The sequence below is a fragment of the Rhyacophila brunnea genome, unplaced genomic scaffold (assembly GCF_057557595.1).
Source record: "Rhyacophila brunnea isolate RB1 unplaced genomic scaffold, BYU_Rbru_1.0 scaffold_15, whole genome shotgun sequence".
NCBI classification, from domain to species: domain Eukaryota; kingdom Metazoa; phylum Arthropoda; class Insecta; order Trichoptera; family Rhyacophilidae; genus Rhyacophila; species Rhyacophila brunnea.
This window is the reverse complement of record NW_028232806.1, coordinates 28,613,100-28,631,774: the sequence shown is the minus strand read 5'-3', so window position 1 is coordinate 28,631,774 and position 18,675 is coordinate 28,613,100. Positions and strand designations below refer to the sequence as shown.

The 18,675-nt window shown below is 34.0% G+C and overlaps 1 protein-coding gene across 1 annotated transcript in view; it reads right to left on the bottom strand.

The window, feature by feature from the left end:
* Positions 1-467: 467 nt before the first annotated feature.
* The window catches only part of nahoda (DOMON-like domain-containing protein nahoda), a 314,096-nt gene continuing 295,888 nt past the window's right edge, over positions 468-18,675 (bottom strand). Inside the window, exons 13-24 of the mRNA XM_085942871.1 lie at positions 17,587-17,710; positions 15,459-15,567; positions 13,242-13,446; positions 10,855-11,087; positions 9,186-9,374; positions 7,262-7,409; positions 6,432-6,645; positions 4,861-5,069; positions 2,465-2,640; positions 1,540-1,655; positions 1,237-1,419; positions 468-905 (exon numbers count right to left, since the gene is read on the bottom strand). Coding sequence (XP_085798997.1) covers positions 719-905; positions 1,237-1,419; positions 1,540-1,655; positions 2,465-2,640; positions 4,861-5,069; positions 6,432-6,645; positions 7,262-7,409; positions 9,186-9,374; positions 10,855-11,087; positions 13,242-13,446; positions 15,459-15,567; positions 17,587-17,710 — 2,093 coding nt within the window. The 3' untranslated portion in view covers positions 468-718. The remainder of the gene's footprint in view (positions 906-1,236; positions 1,420-1,539; positions 1,656-2,464; positions 2,641-4,860; positions 5,070-6,431; positions 6,646-7,261; positions 7,410-9,185; positions 9,375-10,854; positions 11,088-13,241; positions 13,447-15,458; positions 15,568-17,586; positions 17,711-18,675) is intronic.

Sequence of the window (18,675 nt, the reverse complement as noted above, 5' to 3'; positions counted from 1 at the left end):
TAATAAGATTCCAAATTTGAATGCTCTGCATGGAAAAGTTGAGACAATCTAATTATTACTATATTGGGTAGTTATATTTTAATTCCTATGATTTTAAAACATTATCATAATTTTACACATAACCCAATCAACATTAATGGCAACTAGTTATTTTTATAAAAATATGTTACAAAATTATTTAAATATTTATAAAACAATTTCAAACATTATCATAGTGGTTACCTTTCAATCTACAAAACAAAATAGTTTGACAGGTATATCATGAATATTCAAATTTACCATGTAACCTTTTTAATAAAATTGTTTACAGACTCCATTAAAAATTTTACAAATTGTTTTCTATTATTCATTTAAAGCTAAAATACAATATAGAATTAAACAATCCATTAGTAATCAATAACAATTCACATACACTAATTATTTATGTCCATTTATCAAAGCATTAAAATGCCCATAAATTTTATTTTAATTAAACATTTTGTAACAAATAGAACAATGTTATTGCAATATTTCATAATTAATCTTACTGTGAAAACCATTAATTACTGCTCGTTTGAATATATTAAAACTTTGTACAACACTACAATTAATACAAACAAACAGCTTTTTGGTGTTGGGACGTATTCCTAATTTACTTTAGCGAAGATTTAAGCCGCTCATTTGTTACAAAAAAGTTTCAATAACACCACACAGATGTCTCAATTGATTACTTTGTTTTCTATTTGGGTTGATTGTTGTAGTCAACGTAGACTCGCACTACCTCTCCCTCATATTTCCTTTGAGAAGGCATGAAGTAGAAGTCAGGGTTGACCGGAGGGGGGCCCCCTTGGCTAGACTGCCTGGGGCGGCCCTGTCCAGGTTGCCGCGGTAACGAGTGGGCCGAACGATCAGGCCCGGCCTGATAACTAAAATAAACCAAAGAAATAGTAAGATAAATACAGGGTATAATAATTATAATATTAGCCAAATAAAAAATTACATATTCCTCGTGGATATTTCTTGTATGTATTTTATATATTATAAACAACTGATTTAATTACATGGCAGTCGTATACCCTTAAAAACCCAAATGACATTTTTCCTTTGCTTTGGTACCCTTATGAGATATAATATAGTACACACTTTGTATGTCATACTTTGTTTTCTATTTCCTTTATTGAACGAATAATTCACAAGATTTAAGAATGTAATATTCTTTATTGAATATACAATGATATGGAGGAATTTCTTGTATACCTGTATCCGCCAGGAGGTGGTCCTCTAGGTCTCTGGAGTGATCTGGTGTCGTGGTAATATCCTGGGGCAGGTCCTGAAGGAGGAGGCACCCGGCTCATGTTACCATTTCCATTACCATTACCATTTCCGTTAGCATTGGCATGCCTAGCGTGACCGTTGTTTACCGGCATCGTGCTCGTTCGGCTGCAAAAATATATAAAGAAAATAGTAATTATTTCTCAATTGAATTTGGTACTGCTACATTCTGCTATTGTATAGTAAACAAACAGTATTTTATTCCACAGACAATAATAATTGACTCACCTGTCTCTTCCTGTGGTTCCTCCATTATATTTCTCATCGTTCTCGAAAGACTCGAAGGCGTAGTTGGTGTTGGCGACTGAATAATCCTTCCAAGCCGAATTGGGTATCAGCTGATCCTTGAATCAACAAAAATAATACATCAAATCTTTCATCTAAACAAATTATTACTATAAATCATATAAATGTATTAGGCGCTGCTTCAACAGCCTACAGATTTGTCTGGACTGCGACACATACTTGAGATCACGTGACAAAAAACTCAATACAAAAAAACGCCCAGATTCACCAGCAAATAATCAATACAATACAATGTTGAAGAGAGATGGGATGTGGCGTATTTTTTAAACTTTCGACAGACGCCGTAGATGGTGCTTATTGAAATTGGTGAAAAGATGATGATGTTTCTACATAATTATAAGATAGATATCTTTGGCATATTGAATAAATTATGATATTATGTGATTATAATATAAATATGTCAATATGCAATTAAAAATTATTTTTCTTAAGAGGGTAAGCTTTAAATAGTCGCCTATTATGAAGTCTTCGCCACTGGTTCAGTATATTTGACTGCCTAACTATGTAGAATAATTGATAACGGCCTGTTATTTTACAGGCAGTTATAGCTACATTTGTATTATAATATTAATGCTTGATTTCGGATACCGTATATTATACAGTAATTAATGTTTAAAATATCATACGTACGTAAAAAATTGAAGTTTCACACATACAATAATTGGAAGTGAATCTTAATGCTTATAGTGTGAAGATTGCTACAAACGAATCTGCAATGCAAAATAACTTACAGACAATTTACCTTTCTTATCCTTTTATCAGCTTCACTTTCATAATATATTCAGGCTTCGTCTATAAAGAGAAGGGTTGTTAGCATCATAAAAGAGATGAGTTAGTAAATATTAACCTTGTTGACGGGGGCGGGAGTGCGGGCACTCTTATAGATGGTGCATCCTGCCTGCAGCAAAGCAACCAGCACGAGAGCGCAGATGCATCCCAGCACGATGTACAGCTTCGTCTCAGACAGACCGAAGAATGTCCTGGAATTACCCTCGGATTCTTCCACGGGCAATGTCGCTACCACTGAAATAAATATTCATAGTGAGAACAATAATTAATTGGTTGAGTAAGAGGTGAAGTAAATTAATGACATATTCCTTTTTAAATGAATTTGTTTCAGAATGGTAAGTGGACTAACCCAAAAAACAAGTAAAGTTGCTCTTTTTTAATAATAAATTTTCTAACCATTTCACATGAACATTTATCACAAGCTTATCAAATGGCGAAGGGTGGAGGTACGCTGTTAAGATCCAACATAAATGGTGCATACTAATCTTTGTCATTCAAACGTTTTTGTTTTCATTGAACTAAGACTACAATGTGTAGATAGTGTTTGTTAGTTTTTAAAATTCAATTATATCCTGCCTAATCCAAGCCATAGTAGATAATAGTCAAACTATATATATATATATATATATATATATATAAATGAATGTTTGTTTGTTTGTCTCGTATGCGTTCCTATACCATTCATCCGATTGTAATGAAACTGTGGTCAGTTGTTGTACGCACACCCGTGAAGATTTCTGAATTAGTACAACTATCTACTTCTTCTTAAATTTTATCTTCTTCTATTCGTATGCATTCTATCACTCCCCTCCATTTTGCGTGTGTGTGTGAATTTTTCAACTGTCACTTTTTGTTTTGTTTTCTTTTTTTATCGTCTGTATTTGGGATGAAGGTGGATAATTGACACACTGGAATGGTTTCGGAAACGACGAGGTTTATTTGGTGTTAATATATACTATATGGTTACATTTTTTATCATTTAATTCTACGGAGCGCAAAATGTACGCGTTCGCGATTTTGCTGCTTGTCGCGATCTGCCCGCCAAAAAAGAAAACCGTTGGACTCGCGAGCTGTGCACAATGCGACGTTGCCATACGTGTTTTTTTTGGACAATGTTGCCGGTCAGATATTATTTATTAGTGGTATTATACATTATTTAATTATTTTCGCAATCAGCCGTTATTATTTGTTGGCTTTGATACCGATTCGGGCGTCTCCAGGTACACAAAGACACACCCAAATGGGGACCATACGGGGGTGTCACAATTCCTATACCAAATTTGGAAAATCCATGCTTCTCACATGGACAGCTATATGTGGCCTGCTCCCATGCCATGTGGAAAACTTCTGATTTATTCGTGTACGCACCAGACAGAAAAATAAAAAATGATGTGTAATATCACACAAAAAGCACTTCAATAAACAGAATTAAAACACAAACACTTTATTTCTTTGAGTGGCATTGCAACGCATGCCGAGTATTCGCTAGTTTATCTATAAAATATTTTAAATTATGCCATCAAACCATACATAATTTAAAATATATAGTAAATAAACGAATATTTTTAATCGATTACGGTTTGGTTTAGGCACGACTTAATGATTTTTAAAAACAAACTATCAACATCTGCAATATGTATTATTACTTAGTTCAATGAACACAAATAAATATGACTGACAAAGTTTAGTCTGCACTATTTATGTTGAATCTTAACAGCCTACCTCCACTCTTCGCCACTGGTATGTACCATTACACCCCCAAATGGTCCCCATTTGGGGATGTCTCTGTGGATCTAGAGAAATCCCAAATCAGTATCAAGCCGACAAATAGTAAGGGTTGATTGCGAAAATAAATAATAAACCGGCAACGCTGTACTTGTTTGGCGCCAAAATTTAATAACGGCAACGCCACATTCTTGTCGAATGCTTTTAGCGTAAAAATCATCGCTTAAAAGCGATGCGAGACCGCTCATAACGCCAAAATGATTGAAGCGGCAGGATCGAAAGACCAACGAAGCAGCCATTTTGAAAACAGAAGAATCGATTTATCATCGAACAGTAAACATGTTCATACCGCGGCTCTAAAATAATTTTACAAATGTAGTCATATTGTAATATTAATGTAATAAACCTCGCCGTTTCTAACCACAATTCCGGTGTGTTATTTAACACTCCTAAGTCCCCAAAATTTCTCAGACATTAAAAAAAACACGAGAAACAAGCAAGAAAAATGCATCTCACACCACGCATTTTGACGGGAGATGACAGTACCTACATACATAGTTATATTTGTAGGACAGTGTGAAATATATTGAATTATCATTAGTACCCACCCCACCCCCCCCCCAATAACTATCCAATTGTGTATTTGAATATCAACAATAAAATTAATTATTATTAGGACACACATTAAATTATCCTACCTACTCATTCAAGTAGTCAAATATAACTTACATCCTTGGGGTTCGAAGACAAAGAATTCAGGGTCGACACTGAGAGCTCCGACTCTTCCACTGAGAAGTGTCTCCTTGACAGTTTCAGACCATTTGTTGGAGAGTTCTTTCTTGGAGGCTCCCAGGGAGCGGGCCGTGGCGCCGCTTTCGATTTCATTCGACTCATCCACCTCGAGACGGAGAGCTGCCAACATTTGGTTTCCCGCTTGGCTGGAATTAAACATAAATACACTTTTTTAAGTTACGTTTTTAAGTTGGTAGGAAGAGAAATGCATGTTTTTACAACTCCACTGTTAATAGAAGAATATACACAGATTCCACATAGTTCTTTTGCATTAGAAAATGTTGGAAATTGTTCCAAATTGCAAGTCAATTACAAGCTCCAATTTAAAAATTATTGAATATACCTAATATTTTACAAAACAATGTCTATTCGAAATTAAATTAAGTGAACCATGGACAGACTAATTTGAAAAACTACAACAAAGATATTCACTATGTTAGGTCCTTTTTTGTATTATAAAACCATTTTTCATCAATTACGTTTTTTCTATATACTATCGAGAAAAGATAGGGCATCATAGTGACATAATCAATCTCTTTCCTACATAGTAGAAAGTTTACAGATTTATAAGGCTTAAGCCCCAAACACCACAAATTCTTCAATGTTAACCCATATAGAGCATATACCCACTAAACCTGTCCTTTTATAAATGCGACTGCATTGGAATTTGCCGTTGCCAGGCTGCATCAGGGTATTGTATACCTTCACTCATACTGAGCATATCCACAGCATGGGTGTCTAATCTTTTGCTTCGCTGGGTCACATTTGATTGTGGAGGAATTCGATTGGGCCGCGCATAGAAAGCTCATTTTTCTTTAGGTCTTTCGGTGAAAGTTTGTCCATCCAAAATACCTATACCTTTTTCTTTTGCTCTTTTTTCCATAAATCTTCGGTACATCAGCTTTCTGTTCAAAATCGCCAATAGCTTTTTCTCTGACTGAACAAAACGTGATTTACAAGTCACATAATTAGCTGCTACCGTTGTCTTGATATAATTACTTAACAGTGTCAGAACCATGGCCCCCACATCCTGAAACGTGCCCCCAGGCTAGGATATTTGGCGGGCCCCCTACCTATCGTTAAATATAAAGCTAGTGTGACGCTCTGCAGTAGCCTTTTCCAAATGGTGTAGTTACGCGGTAAAATTAACGTGTATATTTAGTGTTTATTTGTATATTACATCCATTTTAATTATGGAGTTGTCGAGTATCGATACAAAATAAAAAATTGTATCGAACAACCACATAATTTTAAATAATAACGTTATTGAAGAGAAATAGCGCTTTTTTTAACTATTAGAGAGTTTTTGATGTCTGTTTATATCACTTAACTGGTCGACTCGCCACGCCGGGCCCTACCTGAGCCCAGGCCCCCAGGCTAGAGCCCTGTCAGCCCATACCTGTATTTTTTATTTACCTAACCAAAGAATATGTACCTATTATGCATGCCAATGTTTTAAGTCACCTTTTACAAAATTTAAAGAGAACGACACCATAAACATAACTTACTCTTCAAGTTTCTCAACAGACAGTTTGTGATATCCGGGTTGACTATTAAGAACTCCGGCAAAGCTTTCCTTGATAGTATTAGCGAGGTCATCATATTCCTTGGAGCCCTTCTTGGGGGCGTTGAAGTTCTCTGCCAGGTTAACGATCCTCACGTGCATCATGTACGAGGACAGGCCGGGGATAGTAGCCTCCGTCGTCACCACTTCATCTACCTCTGCAAATTTAGATAACCATTTCAATATCACATGTTTGTCTTCAGGAAAGCAAGGCAAAAAATGTCCACAGATAACATTTAGAGATATAGACATTCTTATGTTTTCTTTCAGTGGCTCACACTGCGATCTTAGAGCATACCTCAAACACAAGGTAGTCTTAATTTAGCCCTTAAAACTCAATCTCACACATTTCTCACACACTATGATAAGTAATAATTAGGTAATACCAGAGAATAGAATCTCCGATAACCGTTAATGCAATGCCACATACTAAAGCACACATTAAATTATAATATTTGATACCACTATATCACTATAACACCAAGAATACTCATATTGTTTTATTGTGTTGTTTTATTTCTCAAGTACTGACCTATTTTCTTTAAATATGTGAATAAATAAACTAAATATCTAGCTTATTTTCAGCACATTTAAAGCTGTTGAAGGCATCAAAAAAGGCTAATAAAACGCCATAAGCTAGATGCATTTTTTGCAAGCTAGATCTGGCAAGAAAAACACTAAGTTGGCAACTCTGATTATCATAATGGTATCAATATGGGCCGAATTTTAATGCTTTGAATAATAATTCAGATACAATTAATTTTATATATTTACCGATTCCACAAGGCTTGATGCAAATTCTTCGCGAGCTGACTGCAGGGATGTCCATGTGTTTCTTTGTTTTCTTGTTGATTGCATTGTACGGCCCTCCTCTCGTTGGGAAGATCATGTAAAGACATTTTTCATCAGTAAATGAGAGATCCTGAAACAGTTAAAATAATAATATTAATTTTACATCTGTATCATATGCAATATACATGTTATTACTTAAGCTAGCTTACCTAGTGTTTTGTCATCATATAAAAATAACACTTAAGTGTCTTTGGCAAATCGACAAGGATAGAATATGCACACAAAGTACAAAGAAATTAGCATTATGCCTGATTTTAGAGAGTATGTCCAAATTCAAATTGCAATTATAGTGAAACCTCGATTCTACGGATTTCAAGGAACCCTAAAATAAAAACGATAAATGCGGGATACCTATTATACTCATTTTTCTCCTGGATTTTTTTCGTTTTGAATTATTTTCAGTTTCTCAGCTAGAGTTATAGTTTTCTTCATGGGGGACATTTTAGTTGCGACTTATAAAAATTCATGATACGAGATTCGAGGCAAGCCTGAGTGCTGACCGACCTGTGCAAACAAAGCGACGCGAGGTCTGTACGTATCATAAACAATTCTACGAAAGCAAAATGAACAATATTCAACAAAAACGGTCAATCGTTGTGACGGGACCATAATATTTAGACGATAGATCGAAGAAAACGATAAATTGGAACGGTTAATGCGAGATTATTTAACATTGTTCTTATGGGTGTTTGGCGGGACTTTCAAAAATGAATGATTCATGCGGGAAAACGATTTATGCGAGAGCTGTAGATCGGGGTTCCACTGTACTCCATAACTTGATTTCGAGACTTACAAGAAGCAGTAGCCCCTGTGATATATTATTACAGATGGTGTTGGTCGGTTTTTAAAAATCCATTTAGCTCTGCCTAAACAAACAATAATCAATAAAAAAAAATCTTCTATCTATAAAACATCTAATATTATGTATGGTTTAATCGTTTAATGGCATAATTTTAGATATTTTAACATATAAATGAATATTTTCTGACCATTATCTACTATGGCTTGGATTAAGCAGGGTTTAATTGAATTTTAAAAACTAACAAACACTTTCTACACATTGTAGTCTTAGTTCAATGAAGACAAATACGTTTGACTGACAAAGTTTAGCGTGCACTAAATTTATGTCGGATCTTAACAAGCTACCTCCAACCTTCGCCAATGTTACTTTCAATAACATAATATAGTTTGATTCTGATATTAAAACTTCTGGTGATTTAGCCAATGTATCCCCTGTCGCCATAAGAACACTGTTGATTTTATTTCTAATAAATTTTATTGTATACATTATTATTACCTCACCTGTCAGCCAAGACAGAGAGACAAATATTATGACTACCTAAATCAAACATAGACTGTGACCTTAAGCAATGTGACCGAAGAAAATCCTCGAAGGAAACCCAGGGGGGGAAAGGCAAGTGGGAAAGCCACGTACACGATGGGGTGATAACATTACAAAAGATGCCAACCAGCTGCTAAAAATCAGGAACTGGAAAAGACGTGCGAATGACCGTACTGGCTGGAGGACGGCGGTGGAGGAGGCCAGGGCTCGACTTGAGCTGTAGCGCCATCGAAGAAGAAGATTTATGTTGAATCTTAATTGTCTACCTCCATCCTTCACCAATGAGCAGAAGATGATAATGGATTCAAAAATAAGTACTTCTTAAACGAGCGAAAATCACTAAATATGTACTGAACTTGACTAATCAGAGAGCAAGCAAATAAAAATCTTGATTTGTCATACACTTTTAAACTTTCGGGGACAATTATATCAAAATTATGTTTCTTGTGATAGTGACAATATACTCTGTCCAAAGTAAATTATAAATAATAAATCATAACTCACATCAGGATCACTGGTGGATCGTTTTCTGGTGAAGGACAAAGTGGCGACACCGTCTTCTACTCTCCCGGTGACATCATCAATATCCTGGTTAGCGTCCAGTCTTGGGAGGCCGTAGCCGTTCAGCCATGTATCCATCAAGAATGGCCGACCGGATTTCTCAATCCAACCAATCACAGCATCAGTTTGAGACTGAAAATAGATTAAAATGTCATTAGGTAATGTGAATAAACACAGTAATAACGAAATTTACTGTCATTAAAACAGTGTCAAGAAAAAAAAAATGTTATTTATAACCTTATTCTTATGCCATATTATCTACTACTTAAATAGTAACATATTTATGTACCTTTCCAAGAATCTTTGTTGCTTGTGGTTACTTCATTGAATACATCATAATATAAATGGTATTTAGTGGTCATCCAAGATGCCTAATGTCTTCTGACGCATGTAGGACTTGATTACATGTAAATCGTATGTATACAGTTTGCCGTAACGGTTACATGTAAATTATATATATATCACATTTCACCGTAGCACAGTTTGCTGTGAGTTTTCTTATCGGAAAGAGATGACCGTATACTATACGGTCTCCAATTTTATTAGATTCAATATGAACATTAATTCAATTCAAGAATGGAAACCTAACCTAACCTAACCAATAATCGAGTATATCGGCTATTTACAAAAAAAAATTGACACTGGCTTCCTGTAAACCGACAAGAACGGTGTTTTATTTAGACATGAATTTTATTTCGGTACTATAATAACCCAAAGAGGTTGGACGGACTTTAATATACAACCAAAATATATTTCTGATACAACATTTCACAGTGAAGTGTGATACGGCGATCTGCATACGTACAAATTACCGGACACGTGCCGTGGCACATTTCACCGTGAGCTGTTGTATTGGGAAGACTTAGCCATATCGCATTGAAATCAAAAATCAATGAGTTGTTCGTAGAGCATTTAGCCGTGAAGAATGTTCGACGCTTGTTTGCAGACGATGTTTCAATTTATTAGTTTCAATATATTAGATTCAATAAGAACAATAATTTGATATTGATCGGAATGAAATATTTGATAACAAGAACAAAAAAATGTGCATTTTATTTAAACTGATACCCTGTTTACGTGTGCATGGATTTACTGCTGACAGTACTTATTATCGTGGCCATTACAATAAAATGGACGTGTAAACACTTATTATCGTGCAAATTGCAAGATTGTATGCATGGATAGATTAAAAAAGTTTGGAAGCATCTTAATTGTCATATTTGTAGTATTTTATTTAGATATGAATTTGATCTCAATGCTAAACAGTCATCTGATTTTAATGAAACGGCTCATGGCAAACTATGATACGATGAATTGCATATGTACAAGCTTCCGAACACTGTAGGACTTGTCCAAAACATGTCCAACATACCATCATCAGTCATCACTCTAAATGTTTCAATGTTACATTCTCTTATTTTTATAATCGTGATAAAATCAAACAATACTGTATTCCCAGCTGTAAATAACTGCAATTTACCAAGGCACGTGTTTGTGATGTTTTGGAATTCCACGTAGTTCTTCCCAACCATTATAAAAATGGCTGAAAGCGTCACGAAAATAGACTTATGTTAGGTAATGACTTTAGTGTATAATAACAAAGTTTCCTCACCATTTTCTGATCATCACTGAATCCAATTCCGGTCCATTGCTCGTTTGCTTTGGTACTGATGGTGAACTTGACTTTGTCCTTCCCCTTCTTGAGACCGAGGTACTCCCAGCTGGCTGCGTATTCACAGTCTCCCTTCGACACGGTGCAGTTCCTAGGAAGCTTCCACTGGCCTCCGCACTTGCCGTTCGATAAGTCTGATATCTCACCTTCCCCGGAGCCTTTAGCTATCTCATCTGAAAGAAGATTTTACAGAGTGTATACGGCGGAGCTACGGGATGCTGGTTTGACCTGGAACGAAGCAAGAAGACTGGCGAGCGACAGGGATTCTTGGAGGCGCCGCGTGGTGTCCATATGCTCCAGTTAAGGGGCGGATATGGGCAAAGAAGAAGAAGAAGAAGAAGAAAGAAGAAGAAGAAGAAGAAGAAGAAGAAGGTAGGTACTTGTGATATATCGTCGTTAATCTTCTACAAACACGTATCTCAATTTTTGTCAGTTTTGAATTGTTTGATGTAATGAATTCAGAATTTGAATAAGTACATATTCCACCAACACATATCTCAAAACATACATAATAGATTGAAGGGGGGACATGCTCGTCGAAGGTCAAAATTGAGTTTTTATTGTATTTTCAAACCATGATCCTGGACACTCCTTAAACGTTGTAGATAATCTATTTATATAATTTTGAAGCCTTATTATCCTTTATAGTTATTTTAAACATTTGATGACTGCATAAAGTATTTTTGTTACATAAAATAGTATTCTTTTAAACCTCTCGCTCTAATGATTTAGAATATGGTCATATTTCGGTACATAACTGTGCAGTGGTGTTAGGATTTTTTACATTTATTAATTTTTAAACGCATTTATAAAACCATTAGTATAATTTATAACGAAATAATTTTTGTAAAATATTCACGATAAAAAATTATATTGATAATCTCTGTCATCCCAAATTTGACAAGAATTAGGCATTTTATTATTCAAAAAATCGGCAAGATTAACACATTTGAAGATGATTCTAAAGATACTTATTATAAGCTATGTCTTTGACCGTTCAAGTGTGATACTGCCCAGTTATGTACCGAAATATGACTATATTCTAAAACATTAGAGCGAGAGGTTTAAAAGAATACTATTTTATGTAACAAAAATACTTTATGCAGTCATCAAATGTTTAAAATAACTATAAAGGATAATAAGGCTTCAAAATTATATAAATAGATTATCTACAACGTTTAAGGAGTGTCCAGGATCATGGTTTGAAAATACAATAAAAACTCAATTTTGACCTACGACGAGCACGTGGGCCGTTAAGCGATTACATAAAACTCGTATCACAATAAAAGACTTTTATAAATATTATAAAATCGTATCTTGAGTTACGTGTTTGTAAGTATACAGAATACTGAACTCCGATAGACGATTATACATACTGAAGCTCTTTCTCGTAAGTCAAGATACGTGTTTACTGCAGTAATATTCATAATAAAGTTGCAATGTATTCTCGTATCTTCGACAATATGACTGATCGGTCGAAAGTATAGTGCGATAAATTGAAGAAACATAACATATTTTTCATGAAAATATGTGTAAATATACTAAATGGTTATTTCATAGATGAAAATTTATTTCTAAATTAAAAACTGAGAGAATAAAGTTGTTATTTGCCTCTTCTGAAAAGTTGTGTTTTTTGAGATACGTGTTTGTAGAAAATTATCGACGATATCAGTTCTTAATATGTTTAATTAATAATATAGATTTTATGGTTTTAAAAGAAAGTTTTTTATTTTTGTTAATTCTACAATTTATTTCAGAGTTATTTATGTTGACAGCTGTTTCACGCTACAACTATAATTATTTATACATTATCTTAGACCTTTCCAAAGATAGGTTCGTAGCATGAAATACATAGCTATCAAACATACATAACTCAAAATATCATAGAATTAATAAAAAAAGCTTTGTTTCAAAACCATTGCCCACGTTTACTATAAAGATTTTTTAAGAACACAAACCACTCTGCTTGATCCTGAATATATTTAAATAAATTAAATCTTTAATTTTAATTGAATTTTGAATGTTTCAGATGTAACTTATGGCAAATAAAAAAGTAATCATAGGAATTAAATGTTCTAAATTGAATAATACTGCAGTAAATACACGCTAGCGGGAAAACATGAATTACGGCCACGTAAAATCAGGGTTCCACTGTAATAGATTTAAGCTGTTTCAAATCAATGCAAAATAAATTACCCAGCACGCCCTTCTTGATCATAATATATTTGCTTCAATTCAAAAATGAATTAGCAAAAGATTTCTTCTTTTTCTTCATATGGCAATAATACCAAAAACATAATTGAAAAAGATCAAGCACTGTTCTTTACCATAGAAGTTGATAGCAACGACACCTCTCTGCCACTGTCCGCCATGATACTTGAGCTCATCCTGTCGGTAAAAGTTGAGGATTCCCGGAGTAGTGTCGTTGATATTTGATGCAGGATGATGTGCATATTTTCCTGGCTCCTGTCCTCTCGCCCAGATCACGTGCATCAGGTCATTCTCGATCGAATGATCAGTATTTTCCACCGCCTGTCAATATGCAACATTAAATCTTATTTATAAATATCAGTTTGTATTTATGGCATTTGAAGTGATTCCTTTAATTTCATGGATAAAATTACGATTACTTTCCAGTGGCGAAGGGTGAAGGTAGGCAGTTAAGATTCTAAATAAATAGCACACTTTTTCAGTAATTTTTTTTGTTTTCGTTGATTTAAGAATATATATATATTAGAGATGGTGTTTGTTAGTTCTTTAAAATTCATTAAGCCTTACCTAAACCAAACCTAATCGATAAAAATGAATTATTTAAAAATAAATTTTAAAAAAGTTTATCTATAAAATATCTAAAATTATGTATGGTTTAATGACATAATTTTAGATATTTTATAGATAAACGAATATTTTTTGATTAGTATCTACTATGGCTTGGATTAGGCATGGTTTTTAATTGAATTTTAAAAACTAACACACACTATCTACACTTTGTAGTCTTAGTTCAATGAAGACAAATACGTTTGACTGACAAAGTAGCGTGCACTAAATTTATGTCGGATCTTAACAAGCTACCTCCAACCTTCGCCATTGTTACTTTCAATAACATAATATGGCAGGATTCTGATATTAAAACTTCTGGCAATTTGGCCAATGTATCCCTTATCGCAATAATAACACTATTCATTTTATTTCTAATAACTTTTATTGTATACATATTACCTCGCCTGTCAGCCAAGACAGAGAGACAAATATAATGACTATCAAGGTATCCAGGGAAATAAGCCGAACCGAATGGTTTATGACGGTCTCACCTTACGCCGAAACCGTTTATTGCCGTAATAAAACTTGTCGAGTGTTCACCCACTTATCTGCGGACTTGTATATACGGGTGCCGCCGTGTTCCATTATGTTCCATTCAAATAACGGTGTTTGTACATGCGCGTCTATTTGAAACAAGTATTCCTTATATTAAAACAGAAAAATATTTTTTCTCTATGGTCAGTTTTTGATGTCTATGGGCACTTAACTGTCAAATAAATGACAATTTTTCACATTTTGCCGCTAGATATCCCTAGTGGTCCATATATTTTGAACTCGCTATTACATTTACTTTCATATTATTTCTTTTATTTTTCGATTAATACTACATTATGGCCGGATAATCCGAATGCCGAATAAACGTTGTTGAATAAATAATCATTACAATATAAACAAATGAAAGTAAATGGTTATCGTGATAATATACCTACCTACCATATAATTATTATGCATAAATCGATTCCAGCATAATCATGTGAATTGAGTTGTTCAAAATATTATATTACTTGTATTTATTTGATTTCATGAATCTGCGTCTGATGTGTATTTACTAACGAGACTCTTAAATTTGAAAGCGTCGCCGCTTTTACGAAATTTGCGGCATTGTAGATTAGCTTTATCTACGAAAGCAAAGTTTAGTACCTATAAATAAAGCATTCATGATTGAATAAAATGAAGCACCAATTATAGAATCAATTAATTGTAAAATAGATAGTACCATTAGACAATAATCAAAATAATACACTGAATCATAATGAAATACGGAAGAAAACAAGTACCTATGACAATTATCAACAAACGCGGGCTGTCAGTTGCGATCTGTCAAAAATGGACTCCGCTGAATTTAGCAATCGGTTCGCTAAACTAATGGTAGAGGGGCATTAGGTGTTCGGGTTCGGCGAGATGCTTATGTACTAAATTTGGATGAACGCAATTATACGGGCGTATTATATATCTGGCGTAAAATCGCATTCGAAAATTTTGGATGAACACCCTATATACCTAAATCAAACATAGACTGTGACCTAAGCAGTATTTTTACCACAATACCCATTCTAGGTAAAGTGTATAATATATACGGGAAGTAAAAATACCTTCTGTATACTAGATTAATAATCTGACAATCTACCAATTCAAATACTACACCACTTACTAATGGCAGGGTTTCATGCTATGCCTTCAAAAATAATTAATATTATACCATGAATGCATATTATACAACTTGCCTTCAACTTTTTACGGAACACCAACGTTGTTACACCGTCCTTTTCAAAGCCCATGGCACCAGTTAAATCATCGTTTCCACCCCAGAAGGTATCAACACGAGGAGTGGACCTGAAATTAATTTAGTATTATATTCCTGGTATACATTTTTAAAATATGGGAAAAAAAGGTTCCATGAAGAAACAGAACGGTGACAAAAGTGACTATATATTAAATATGTATATATATTTCGTTTATAAACTTAGGTTTTAACAAGTATTTAATAATTAATAATTAGATACGACAAAAATTAATGTTTTATTTTTCCCCCGGCTGTTTTGTCACTGTTCTGTTTTTTCATGTTCTGTTTTGTCATCGTTCTGTTTATTCATGTTCTGTTTTATCATGTTCCGTTTTGTCCAGTTACCGGGTAAAAGTGGTTCAAATCTTAATTACTATCTATCCGAATATTCTTACAAATCGATGTGGATCATTATCTTGTTGATATCTTGTCCAAGACAAGTCATACATATGTTGTTAATCAGTTCTATGCCTTCAATGAGTTATCTTGCTCTATATGGCCGTGATCAACAGGCCGCACATACAAATTTCGGGAGTTATCTCGTCCGGCTTTAAACTCAAACTACTAGCCACTGTTGATTGATTTGTATAATCTAAAAAATTAAACATGCAGTGACATCTGTTTGAATAATTATGAAATACAAAGTGAAAAATTATCGGTATTACAGCGATTGTAGTAAGAACTTCTACATTCAATGTGTGTCGTTAAAAATCTGCAGCCTCTCAGATACTGCCATAGTAATATTGAGAGGCATAGAAAAGATTAAGTGATCATTGCTTTTTCTGTGAATGGCTATCAAATTGATTAATAATTCTTCTTACAACACTAGCTTACAACTTAGTGGTTTCATCTGGTAACAGTTTTATCTGGAAACTATAGAATTTAAACAATTCCGTCACTCTTTATTCAGCCTGCACTAATTTCTTAATCGAAACAATACCGAATTGCCATTATCATAAATTATATAGAGCATATCTGCCTCCTTCTTCTTTTTCTTTTGACATTCCCGATTGTAAGTCTTTACTTTATTGTTTACTACCCAGAATAATTCACTGAAGCTCCACTCGTACCGATTACCTCATAAGCCATGAAATATGCATCGTGCTCTGCTATGTTTACCGTTAATCTTTCCTTACTTTCGTACTATCATGATGTAGCCGAGGTACTATAGTTTTCTGGTTTTGATACTACATAAAATATTGCAGAATATGGGCCTACACAAAATGTTCAACCATACAATCCAGGCGGCTCTCGTGGTGCAGTGGGTAAGGCGCTGGCCTTCCACCCGAGAGTTCTGGGTTCGATTCCCGGTCATGACAAAAAACACTTATGTGTTTTTCTCAAAGCCTGGGTGTTTGTGATTGTTCAAAATTACTAATAACCACCTTGTACGAAAAAGCAAGGACATGGTTGTTAATAATTCAAAAAAAAAAAAAAAACCATACAATCTACGGCTTCAGAAGGAGACACTCTCATACAAATCCACAATGGATCTTGAACTCTCATCTTATTAAGTAACATTTTCCAGAAGTTAAAAATAAGCACTAATTCGAGTGCTTAAAGTCAGACAACGTTATCTACAAAAAAGTTTATATTTGTCTATCTGTCTATCTGTAAAATAATGTTATCTCAAAAAACTTTTTTTTTTGAGATAACATTATTTTACATGTATGGCTACATGATAGTCAAACAACGTTATGTCAATCTTTTCTAATTTCTTATTAAATCGTCAGTAAAGTTTAACGCTAACTACATAAGTTACCCTTGTTTTCATATTTTTTTAAAACTATCCCTATAAATTTTAACATCATCATAAGCAAGATAAATGTACAATACACAATAAATTATAAAATATTAACATTAGGTTTTAAATAAACATTTCCCTTGTTGAGTTACAAGAATCTAAAATAACGATTTTTGGCTCTCCTGTAAAGTTGCACTTTTGTAGATAGTGTTGTTTGACACTAAACCCTCGAATTATTCTATCATTTACAAAAATATAACCTCTAATATTAAATTAGTGATTATAACATAAATAAGGCTTGGGTAGAGTTATGAAATCTTTTTACCTGTCCCTTGTGTAGTAATCAAGAATCCTGAAGTTGTTTCCTCTGGCTGATCCAACAACAATATCGCAGCAATCCATTCCGTTGAAATCGTGCTTGGGAGAATATGCGTGCTGCGGGAAGTATCCTAAATACCAAATTTATAATTTATTACATTCACATATCACTTTGAATTTAACACTTAAATACAAATACAAAGTAAAATGAATTAGTTGTTTATTCTCCCAAGGTGCCAGACTAACCTGCGATTGGTAATGTCAAGTGGGAGGGCAATAACTGTGTTCAATCAAATCGCCTCGAGAATAGATATATTTCACTTGTGTGAGGTGAGTTTAGGTAGATATTGTTTTATAAATGTTTTACTTAGCTCACTCGGTGTACTCCATGTACTTTGCTACTCTTTTTATGATGTTGTTTCTTTTATTTAAAAATATTGTTAACATGTGTTTTCTTTGTTTTCTATGTCATGTTGTGTACCTCCCTGAATTTTAAATTTGTCATGTTCACCAATTTTTAATTTATTAAGTAATTTAAAAATAGGTAATTTTTAATTTTAATTTGAATTTTTAAAATGACATGATATTTTTCAATGATAGGTACTATTACGCAACAGTCCATGAGGCCTACTGATAGTAGTGTAGTTATGCAGTAGTATAGTAGTAGAAGTGAAACAATCACATTATTTCCTGGGCTTTGAAAAAATCACATAAATGTAATTTGACCTCACTGGGAATCGAACCTGGAGCTCCCAGATGAGAAGCCTATACAGTGACTTATGCACTTGACCACAAGGGCAGATGATTGGCACAAATATCTAGGAATGACGGACATCTTTAAAAAATGTAATATCTTCTAAGATGCATCATGATTGAACTGTGTAAGACACCTATGTAGTCCTGAATGATGCCGTCTATCGTGTGGTTAACCTATTTGTATTGTATAATTTAGTAGGTACCAATAAAAATGAATTACCGACAAACCATGTATAAATGGATGTTTTATAATTTTATTGGATTAGTCACATTGTTGTATAACTTTTGTAAAACAGAATGGACCCAACAAAACATAAAGCATTTACGGATAGTAAAATAT